The sequence below is a fragment of the Narcine bancroftii genome, chromosome 2 (genome assembly GCF_036971445.1).
Source record: "Narcine bancroftii isolate sNarBan1 chromosome 2, sNarBan1.hap1, whole genome shotgun sequence".
NCBI classification, from domain to species: Eukaryota; Metazoa; Chordata; class Chondrichthyes; order Torpediniformes; family Narcinidae; genus Narcine; species Narcine bancroftii.
In genome coordinates this window covers 157,878,686-157,890,958 of record NC_091470.1, presented here as the reverse complement: position 1 = coordinate 157,890,958, position 12,273 = coordinate 157,878,686, and the positions used below count along the sequence as shown (strand labels likewise).

General features: G+C 35.8%; 1 protein-coding gene across 2 annotated transcripts in view; it reads left to right on the top strand.

The window, feature by feature from the left end:
• The window catches only part of dnajc16 (DnaJ (Hsp40) homolog, subfamily C, member 16), a 35,947-nt gene that overhangs the window by 6,180 nt on the left and 17,494 nt on the right, over window positions 1–12,273 (top strand). For both annotated transcript variants that reach the window (XM_069918852.1, XM_069918851.1), the window contains exons 5-7: window positions 7,741–7,925; window positions 8,705–8,809; window positions 11,678–11,836. In XM_069918852.1, the coding sequence (XP_069774953.1) occupies window positions 7,741–7,925; window positions 8,705–8,809; window positions 11,678–11,836 (449 nt within the window). The remainder of the gene's footprint in view (window positions 1–7,740; window positions 7,926–8,704; window positions 8,810–11,677; window positions 11,837–12,273) is intronic.

The window sequence follows — 12,273 nt, the reverse complement described above, 5'->3', positions numbered from 1 at the left end:
TCCGTGCTTCAACTCTTTAAAATTTTTACCAAGTGTCATTTGCTGTCCAGACCTGTGTGAAGCATCCCCATTTATGCAAAATGAAAGGCTACCGTGCCAGAACATTTTGGGCTGGACATGATGTTTTGGCAAAGACTTATTTTTCCCTTTATTTGCCCGTGTTCTGCAGGTCTAAATTTTTTGTAATCAAATAATTCACTTGATTGAAGTGAACATGCCAGATTTTATTCAAGGTTATTTATATACATTTTGGTTTGACCATGTAGAAATGACAGCACTTTCAGGGCACCATAATATTTGGGGACATTTGCCTTCACAGCTGTTTGTGATTACTCAGGTATGTTTAATTGCTTCGTTGGTGCAGGACCAGAGTTGGACAATGAAAGTCAAAGAAGTCGTTATGAGACAAGAATAAAACAGTAAGAGACATGGCCCAAACCTTAGGATTACCAAAATCAACTGTTTGGAGCATTATTAAGAAAAAGGAATGTACTGTTGAGCTCAATATTTGCAAAGAGACTGGTATTGCAAGGAAGACCTCGACTGTTGATGACAGTAAAATTCTCATCCTGATGAAGAAAAATCCCCAAACACCTGTTCGACAGATCAGAAACATGCTTCAGGAGGCAGGTGTGGATGTGTCAATGATTCCTGTCCTCAGGAGACTTCATGATCAGAAATACAGAGGATACACTGCAAGATGCAAACCACTAGAGCCACTGAAACAGGATGGCCAGATTACAGTTTGCCAAGAAGTATTTAAAAGAGCCTGCAGAATTCTGGAAAAAGGTCTTGTGGACTGCTGAGACCAAGATTAGCCTGTATCAGAGTGATGGCAAGAGCAAAGTTTGGAGGCACAAAGGAATTGGCCAAGATTCAAACCACTTCACCTCATCTGTGAAACGTGATGGAGGTGTAATGGCCTAGGCACGTATGGCTGCCACAGGTACTGGCGCACTTCATTGATGATGTAACTGCTGATGGCCGTAGCAAAATGAACTATGAGGTGTTTGAGCAAATGCCTCCAAACCCATTGGGGGGTGTTTCATCCGACAACAATACAATGATCCCAAACCTACTGCTACAACAAGAGTTTTTCATAGCTAAAAACTGGGAAACTTCCTGAATGGCCAAGTCAATCACCTGATCTAAATCCAATTGAGCATGCCTTCTATATGCTGAAGAGAAAACTTAAGGGGACAAGCCTCCAAAACAAGCAGGAGCTGAAGGTGGCTGCAGTAGAGGCTTGGCAGAGCATCACCATAGAAGACACCTGATTTAATTTTTCATTTTCACACTATAAACCATATTATCAAGATACATACATTTTCCTTCTTGAATATATACAGTGTCGTTTTCTCCCCCACCTTCCCTCCCTCCCTCCCTCCCTACCTCCCCTCCCATTTACTTAAAGTTCAGAAAATAAGATACATTAAACCCGTCAAACAATGTTGTCACTCAATAAAAATAAACAAGAAATTCCACTGAGTCAGTTCTTTTCATTCTCTTTTCCTTCTGTCGTTTTAGGTGATAGAAGTCCCAGTAGGTTTTCTCTATTATGTTTCATGTATGACTCCCATATTTGTTGAAATATTGTAACATTATTTCTTAAATTATAGGTTATTTTTTCTAATGGAATACATTTATTCATTTCTATATACCATTGTTGTATTCTCAAGTTATCTTCTAATTTCCAGGTTGACATAATACATTTTTTTTGCTACAGCTAGGGCTATCATAACAAATCTTTTTTGTGCTCCATCCAAATCAAGTCCAAATTCTTTGTTTTTTATGTTACTTAGGAGGAAGATCTCTGGGTTTTTTGGTATATTGCTTTTTGTGATTTTATTTAATATCTGATCTTCCCAAAATTTTTTCACTTTCTCACATGTCCAAATTGCATGAATTGTTGTTCCCATTTCCTTTTTACAGCGAAAACATCTGTCAGATACTGATGGGTCCCATTTATTTAACTTTTGAGGTGTAATATATAGCCTGTGTATCCAGTTACATTGTATCATACGTAACCTCGTATTTATTGTATTTCTCATAGTTCCTGAGCATAACTTCTCCCATATTTCCTTCTTTATCTTTATGTTTAGATCTTGTTCCCATTTTTGTTTAGTTTTACCATTTGTTTCCTCATTCTCCTTTTCTTGTAGTTTAATATACATATTTGTTACAATTTTTTTGATTATCATTGTGTCTGTAATCACATATTCAAAATTACTTCCCCCTGGTAACCTCAGACTGCTTCCCAATTTGTCCTTCAAGTAGGATTTCAGTTGGTAGTATGCCAACACTGTATCATGAGTTGTATTATATTTATCCTTCATTTGTTCAAAGGATAATAATTTATTTCCCGAAAAGCAATTTTCTATTCTTTTGATCCCTTTTTTCTCCCATTTTCTAAAGGAAAGGTTATCTATTGTAAAAGGGATTAGCTGATTTTGCGTCAGTATTAGTTTTGGTAGTTGGTAATTTGTTTTATTCCTTTCTACATGAATCTTCTTCCAAATATTGAGCAGATGATGTAATACTGGAGAACTCCTACGTTGTACCAATTTTTCATCCCATTTATATAATATATGTTCAGGTATCTTCTCCCCCATTTTATCTAGTTCTAATCTAGTCCAATCTGGCTTTTCCCTTGTTTGATAAAAATCTGATAGGTATCTTAATTGTGCGGCTCTATAATAATTTTTAAAGTTTGGCAATTGTAAGCCTCCTTGTTTATACCATTCTGTTAATTTATCTAGTGCTATCCTCGGTTTCCCCCCTTTCCATAAAAATTTCCTTATTATTTTCTTTAACTCCTTGAAGAATTTCTCTGTCAAGTATATTGGCAATGCCTGAAATAGGTATAGTATCCTTGGGAAAATGTTCGTTTTAATACAGTTTATCCTTCCTATTAGTGGTAGTGGTAAATCTTTCCAATGCTCTAAATCGCCCTGTAATTTTTTCATTAGTGGATAATAATTGAGTTTATATAGATGGCCGAGATTTTTATTTATTTGTATATCTAGGTATCTTATTGCTTGCATTTGCCATCTGAATGTTGATTCTTTATTAAATTTTGAGAAATCCGCATTATTCATTGGCATTGCTTCACTTTTATTTGCATTAATCTTGTATCCTGACACTTCTCCATATTCCTTCAATTTCTTATGTAATTCTTTTATTGATATTTATGGTTCTGTTAAATATACTATAACGTCATCTGCAAATAAACTGATTTTATATTCGTTGTCTTTTATTTTTATCCCTTTTATTTTATTTTCTGTTCTTATCAGTTCTGCTAGTGGTTCTATGGCTAACTCAAACAATAAGGGCGATAGTGGGCATCCCTGTCTTGTTGACCTGCTTAAGTTAAATTGTTTTGATATATATCCATTTACTGTTACTTTCGCCAATGGCCCCTCATATAATGCTTTAATCCAATTAATATATTTCTCTGGTAAACTGAATTTTTGCAGTACTTTGAATAAATAATTCCATTCTACTCTGTCAAAGGCCTTCTCTGCGTCTAAAGCAACCGCTACTGTTGGAGCTTTATTTCCTTCTGCATGAATTAAGTTAATAAATTTACAAATATTGTCTGTTGTTCATTTTTTTTAATAAATCCAGTTTGGTCTAGATTTACTATTTTTGGTACATAGTCGGCTAATCTGTTTGCTAATAGTTTAGCTATTATCTTATAATCTGTGTTAAGTAAAGATATTGGTCTATATGACGCTGGTGCGAGTGGATCTTTCCCTGTCTTTGGTATTACTGTAATTATTGCTGTTTTGCATGAATCTGGTAAGCTTTGTGTTTTATCAATCTGGTTGATTACTTCCAGGAGGGGAGGAATTAATAAATCTTTAAATGTTTTATAGAATTCTATTGGGAATCCATCCTCTCCTGGTGTTATATTATTCGGTAGTTTTTTTTATTATCTCTTGTATTTCTACTATTTCAAATGGTTCTGTTAATTTATTTTGTTCCTTTGTTTGTAGTTTCGGTAGTTCAATTTTAGTTAAAAATTCATCTATTTTGTCTTCTTTCCCTTCGTTTTCAGTTTGATATAATTGTTCGTAGAATTCTCTGAAGTTTTCATTAATCTCCGTTGGATTATATGTGATTTGTTTGTCTTTTTTCCTTGATGTCAATACCATTCTCTTAGTTTGTTCTGTCTTAAGCTGCCACGCTAGAATTTTGTGTGTTTTTTCTCCTAGTTCATAATATTTCTGTTTGGTCTTCATTATGTTCTTCTCCACCTTATATGTTTGTAGTGTTTCATATTTTATTTTTTATCTGCCAATTCTCTTTTAGTTGTGTCTTCCTTCATTGCTAATTCTTTCTCTATATTTACTATTTCCCTTTCCAACTGCTCTGTTTCCTGATTGTAGTCCTTCTTCATCTTGGTTACATAACTTATTATTTGCCCTCTGATGAATGCTTTCATTGTGTCCCATAGTATAAACTTATCTTTCACTGATTCCGTATTTATTTCAAAGTACATTTTAATTTGTCTTTCAACGAATTCTCTAAAATCCTGCCTTTTAAGTAGCATGGAGTTTAATCTCCATCTGTACATTCTTGGAGGGATGTCCTCTAACTCTATTGTCAATATCAGGGGTGAGTGGTCCGATAATATTCTAGCTTTATATTCTGTTTTTCTTACTCTGTCTTGCATACGAGCGGATAACAGGAATAGGTCTATTCTTGAGTATGTTTTATGTCTACCCGAATAATATGAATATTCCTTTTCCTTTGGGTGTTGTTTCCTCCATATATCCAAAAGTTGCATTTCTTGCATCCATTTAATTATAAATTTGGTTACTTTGTTCTTTCTGTTAATTTTTTTCCCAGTTTTATCCATGTTTGAATCCAAATTAAGGTTGAAATCCCCTCCTATTAGTATCTTCCCTTGCGTGTTTGCTATCTTCAGAAAAATATCTTGCATAAATTTTTGATCTTCTTCGTTAGGTGAATATACATTGAATAAATTCCAAAACTCCGAATATATCTGACATTTTATCATTACATATCTCCCTGCTGGATCTATTATTTCCTCTTCTATTTTAATTGGTACATTTTTTACTGATTAATATAGCTACTCCTCTAGCTTTTGAATTATATGACGCTGCTGTTACATGTCCTATCCAATCTCTCTTTAATTTCTTGTGCTCCACTTCAGTTCAGTGTGTTTCTTGTACGAATGCTATATCAATTTTTTTCTTTTTTCAGTAAATTTAGCAGTTTCTTCCTTTTGATTTGGTTATCTATTCCATTAATATTTAAAGTCATATAGTTCAACATAGCCATTTCGTACTTTGTTTATCTTTCCTTTCTGTTTCCTCATCATCACCTTTCCTTCTTATCCATTTCTGCTTTCTTTTTTTGAACTCATTATAAGACAACATTTCTAAAACATAAAATATTTCCATTATTCTCCTATCTAAAATTCCTTTAACCCCACTATCCCCTCCCCTTCCTGAGTTGCCCTTTGTCCCTTGTCGGGCACCACATCTCCCCTCTCCATTTGGATTTGCAAATTCACTCGCAAGCGTCAACTGATTTCGCAGTGACCATAACTCTTCCCCACCCAGCCCCCCCAGAAAAATTTTTAATTTTCACATACAACAATGGTCACTCTCTTAATTCCCCCCATACTTTCTTTCTTCCCTTTCTTTCCCTTCTTAGTTCTTACCTATATTCTATTTTTTTTATATATACATACACACATACACATACATAAATATATATATATATATTTATATATATACCTACATACACACAAACATATAGTTTGTGGTCATTTTTGTTCTCGATACATATCTTTCTCTCTCTGTCTGTTTTGTAGTTGTTCTGCAAATTTTCTTGCTTCCTCCGGATCCAAGAATAGTCTGTTTTGCTGTCCTGGGGAATAACTATTTTAAGTACCACTGGATACTTTAGCATAAATTTATATCCTTTTTTACATAGGATCGTTTTTGCTGCATTAAACTCCTTCCTCTTCTTCAGGAGTTCAAAACTTATATCTGGATAGAAAAAAAAATTTTGACCTTTGTATTCCAGTGGTTTTTTGTCTTCTCTTATTTTCCTCATTGCTTTCTCCAATATATTTTTTCTTGTATATCTTAAGAATTTTACTAGAATGGATCTTGGTTTTTGTTGTGGTTGTGGTTTAGGGGCTAATGTTCTGTGTGCCCTTTCTATTTCCATTTCTTCCTGTAGTTCTGGTCTTCCTAGGACCCTGGGGATCCATTCTTTTATAAATTCTCTTATATTCTTGCTTTCTTCATCTTCCTTAAGTCCCACTATCTTTATATTGTTTCTTCTATTATAATTTTCCATTATATCTATCTTCTGAGCTAACAGCTACTGTGTCTCTTTAACTTTTTTATCAGATTCTTCTAATTTCTTTTTTAAGTCCTCTACTTCCATTTCTACAGCTGTTTCTCGTTCTTCCACCTTGTCCACTCTTTTTCCTATATCTGGCATGATCATCTCTAATCTATTCATTTTTTCTTCTGTACTTTTTACTCTTCTTTTTATTTCACTCAATTCTTGTGACTGCCATTCTTTTACTGATTCCATATATTCTTTAAAAAAAATATATCCATTGTCTTGCCCTTCCCTTCATCTTCCATTTCTCTGTGTTCTTCCTCTTCTTCTGAGTCCACTCCAGGATCTGTGTCCTTTACCTCTGTCTCTTCTGGTTTTCTTGTTGGTTTGTTTGTTTTATTTTGTTGGGTATTTTTGGTCTTCTTATTTTTACTAGAAGTGTCTTGCTGCTGGTCTTCTTCCTCTGGGTTGGTCATCCGTTGTTTCTTTGATTTCATTTTACTCTCTTCTTTCTTGCTCTTGTTATTTTCTGTGTTTTCCTTTTGCTGCTTTGTTGTGGCTGTCAATCTCAGCTGTGGAGATCGACTCCTCAGCTGGTCCCCCCTCCCGTCAGTGTTCTTTTTGTCTTGCTTCCTCCGCAAAAACCAACTCCTCACGCATGCGCAGTTGCGCACTTATGTTTGGCTCCGTGAGCCATTTTTGTAGTCCCGAGTTCGGGAATTCAGCTGACCTTAGCGAACGGGCTTCTCTCTCCGCGGCGGGCCTCCTCGGACAGGTAAGGCCTTCACCTTCTTCTTCCGACGTCTTTTCTTCTTCTCTTCTTCCCGTTGCTTTTGGCTTTTCTTTTTTCGCTGCCATTTTCTCCACACCTTTATTTTCACTTTATTTTGGTTTTTGTGTTTGTGCCTTCGTTTTTTTCACTGTCTTTTTTTTTACTTTTCTGGAGAGGGCTGGAGTTCCCCGTCCGGCCACTACTCCATCACGTGACTCCTCCTAGACACCTGATGATGTCTATGAATCGCAGACTTCAAGCAGATATTGTGTGCAAGGGATATGCAACAAAGTACTAAACATGACTATTTTAATATGCATACCATTGCTATATCCCAAATATTATGGTGCCCTGAAATGAGGATACGATGTGTTTAAAAAGAGCTGCAATTTCAACATGGTTAAACCAAATTGTATGCAAATAACTTTTAATAAAATCTGGAATGGGCACTTTAATCACAGGAATTGTTTGATTACAAATTTAAAAGTGTGCCAAATAAAGAAAAAATGTCTGTCTCATACATTATGGAGAACACTATAAATTAGGTTGGGTGATAGAAATTAGTAAAATATTCTTGTACATTTTAGTAATGTTCATGATGAATAAATATTACTTTAATTGTGATTTCCTTTCAGGAGTTGGGATTGGTGTCATTGATTCAGGGTATGAGCGACACCTTTTAAATCATCTTGGGGTGTATCAGCATCCAGCAATAGTGGGAGTCATCAGTGGAAGAGTATCATTCTTTAAAAGCGCTGTCATTCACGATAATTTGAGGCAGTTTGTGGAAAACCTTCTGTCAAGTAAGCTTCTGGATCAGGTATGTTTTTAAGTAATCAGGTCCTGGGAGAAACTGGGATTTTTTAACTTTTATATCATTCATCTATGACTTTCATATAAAATTATTAATGCAATAGTTATATTGACATATGATTTATAGACTTTTCATCATTCCAAAATCTGTGACCACGTTATAAGCCTGTGTATTTTTCTTAGATTCCACAGTAGAATTCCCCAACCGGTTTCCGATCCTCCTGCAATCCCAAAACTAGCCATAACAAAAATACTCTTTATAGTTGTGACACCCATCCATTCCCATCCTAGAACGCCTCAACCTTGAATATTTTTTTCACCACATCATTCTCTTCAAAGGCACCCATAGTATTGTCCACCTGAATGGGACTATGCTAAAATTTCTTTAGCCAGCAATTGCGAAGACCAAAGCTTGTTATTTTGGCCAGGCCTAAAACCTGTCCCAAGGTACTGACTCCATCGTCTCCTGAAACTGAGCCAAACTGTTTAACACTTCAAACTTCATGTGAGTTTTGTCAACACACCACTCGGGCCAATGTGTATGATTTCTGTGTCCATGCGCAACTCCATCCCCTTCTTGTACCTTGATATGAATATTCCAAAGGACTCCTATCCAGCCTTGCATGTACTGCTCTCCACATACATTTTTTTAAAAATTCTCTCTTTGTGCCATGCAGATGTGCAGACTTATTAGAGTCAAGGATTGGGGACCAACAGAAAAATCAAAAGACAGTGACATTGTCCAATGATTTAGAATGTAACAAAATATTTGGATTTAATTTTTAGATAACTGCTAAGAACTATGTACAATTTTTGTCATCGTGGGAGCAAGACAACAAGCCACATGCATTAATATTTCACCAGAAGTCTGTAGTGCCGCTGTTGTACAAGGTAATCTATCTTATTGTGTTCACTAAACTGCAGCATGTAACAGTGCCATTATATGCTATACATTATGTTTTATGTATATGTTACCATCTATTTTGGTGTACAAGTCGACTGGCGTAGGTCGACCCCATTTTTCAGCCTAATTCTAAGGGATTTATGTTATATCCAATGTATAAGTCGACCACTAATTTTTTAGGCTGTCTGGACCTCCCAGGAATAACCCAAAAAAATTTTAAAACACCCCAATCTCAAGTAACAAAGCTGTAAATGAACTTTAAAAATAAAAGCACCTCGGCCTACCAGGCAGCAGCGGCGACAGCCCACGGAGCTGGAGTGCTGACATTTTCTCCCGGTGGGAGCAGGAACCTTGACCTATCAGGCAGTAGTGGTGACGGCGACCTCAGGGTCCCAGGTAGGAGTGGTTATGGCGGTGCCCAGCAGTAGGGAAGTGTTGGGGAGCAGCAGTGGTACCAGTGGGAAGGTACTTCCAGCATCGACTTGTACACTGAATTGACGTCAATCTGGTCTTATTGGTGAATTTAAGGTCTCAAAAGTATATCTGGCATATGTCAACCCCCCACCTCCCCCTTTTGAGTATTTTTTTTTAGGTTTCACAACTCGACTTGTGTGCCGAAATGTACAGTATATATTTGTCAGAATGTGAAGAACCTGAGCAAATTTGAATGAAATCCCTTTCAGTGGTAAGATTGCTACGGTCATTTTACAAAGTTTGCTGGTTCTTGATTTTGAAGGGCTTAACCTGAATTGTTTATTACATTTGATGTGCTTTTGCTTTTTTGGATGGACAACACTGAAGTGTCCTGTCACGGCAATAATGTCAGAGTCAATTTAGAATCCAGCCATCAATTTCTCATTTAAGACACATTTAACTTGTTTTCATTTTAAAAACTTTCACCAGGTATTTACGTATAGAACATTTCATATGATCTGCATCAATTTGGCTATGTTCAGAATATGATCATATTTATTGCTTGTGATTAATGGGCCGGGCTATTGCAATAGCCTGTACAGAAATAATATCATTGATACGTAGAGTGGGATTTAAACTTTTTTTTCTCCCTCCTTAGGACTAGGTATAACCATAGTGAATAGGTGATTATTTGATTTTTGTTTTCACTGTAGAAATTCAGAAGTGTTCTGAATTTTGATGCTTGTAAAAATTTTGCTGTGCAATTTGTATCAGAGACACAATTGACAATATACCTCATGTACAGGTCATTTTGGCTGAAGTTACCATGATGGTAATGCCCCAATAAATCATACTCTCTGGTTTTAGTATATAAATTCTTTACAAATTTTACTCTATTTTGGAATTAAATTTCAATTACATTTTTATTGTTTCTGTCAGTTCCTTTGCCTTCTCTGTCTCTTACCCAGTGTAACTAAGTATTTTTGAGATGTTCATTGTTTAATGACCCATTTAAAACTTCAGACAGCTAAACTAATTAAGCTCCAAAGCGCATTTATTTGATAGATATAATGCTTCTTTTCAAGCATCCTTTTTCTCTTTAAATAATTAGTGTTCAGTTTAATTAGATATCTTTTAACATTCAAATAGCAATTTTAGAGTTTGTGATTTGTTGGAGATGTATGAATCTTTAGTAGCACCAAGTTTAATACAGTAAAACCCCTGGTAGCCGGCACCTATGGGGATTGGAAGATGCTGGATAAATGAACTTTCCGATTGGTTGAGACTTGCTCTTACAATACCTAACTAATACATCTGCATTAAGAATAAACTATTTAAAAGATAAAAGACAAAAATACTATACTGTACTTACATTGAACAAACTTCACTTGCATAAATATATAAACCTTACTTTATTTTCAGTCAGGCAGCACGGTTAGTGAAGCATTGTTACAATGCCAGCGATTGGGACCAGGCTTCGAATCCAACAATGCCTGTAAATTGTTTGTATGTTCTCCCCATGTCTGCGTGGGATTCCTCTGGGTGCTCCAGTTTACTCCCACCTTTCAAATCGGACCGGGGATTATAGGTCAATTGCATGGCACGGGCTCATGGGCAAAAAGGGCCTGTTGTCATGCTGTATGTCTAATTTAAATTATTTGAAAACATTTAACCATCGCTGCACCTCCAGGTTCCTCACCCTCCACAGAGCCATCTGAAAGACGAACAATAACAGTATAGGTAATTAACCCCAACCGCCTCCCCCCCACCAACCAAGTTCACAGATAGATAGAGCTGCAGACTGAAATTACTTAATAAGCAGAGATAAGAAGACATCCAAATAGCAAGCAGCATCAACAGGCTCTTTAATCTGGGTGACGCCATTTTATTCAAACACAACTTTATTCATACATTTTCAAACAGCACAAACAAGGCACTCCACTGGCTGAACATTTGCTCCCATCTTCAAAGGTTTATGTATTACTTCAGAAAACATTTTAAACTTGCTTATTTTTTTACCTATTATTTTATTCTTATTTATTTTAATTTTTTGAGTTTATTTTTGGGTTTTTTTGCTGGTTTCTTGAAGTTGCTGGGTGCTTGACTTCTAGACACCAGGGGTGTTACTATATTCTGTCCTCTGGTGTGTAGTTAGAGATGTACACTATAATCTGTAAAATGCTTTAATTTTTTGTGTTTATTTTCGGTTTTTTTTGCTGGTTTCTTGAAGCTGCTGGGTGCTTGACTTCTAGATACCAGGGGTGTTACTATATTCTGTCCTCTGGTGTGTAGTTAGAGATGTACACTATAATCTGTAAAATGCTTGTATTCTCCATTTCAGATGACAGAGTGAATATTAGTATATGTAAGGTACTACCAAAATGTAGACATTGTGGCAAATGATTAAGCTACTATTCTAACATTAACTTCTCTTTTTAAAGTTGACTGCCTTCCAGTTTAAAGATTACATTAAATTTGGTTATGTGGAGACTGGTATAGAAAAGACTGAGAAAATCCTAACTAATTACAATATAAAAAGCTATACATCCACCATAATGATTTTTAAGGAGAATGTAGACAAAGCATCTGATGTTATCCAGGTAAGTACTTCTTTTGTGTGTGTTTTATTTATTATATCTCGCATTGTTCCTGTAAGAATATTGGTTTCTCTCCAATTGCTGAAATAATATTAAACATTGCCACATTGTTACTCTGAGACTTTGTTCCTTCTACTAATCAAGTTTATTGTCATTTGATTGCACCAGTACAACCTGACGAAACAGCATTTTCTGTGTAAAGCGTGCAGATACACAACCAGACATAACACACATATAGACAAACAATACATTTGCAGGATAAGTATTCATAGATATAAATAAATATTGTTTTGTAAGTATGAGAGTCTCAGATGGTCAGAGTGAGTAGTTCCTTTGGTCATTCAGCCTTCTCACTGCCCATGGGAAGAAGCTGTTCCTCAGCCTGGTGGGTGCTGGCTCTGATACTCCTGTACCTCTTTCCCAATGGGAGCAGCTGAAAG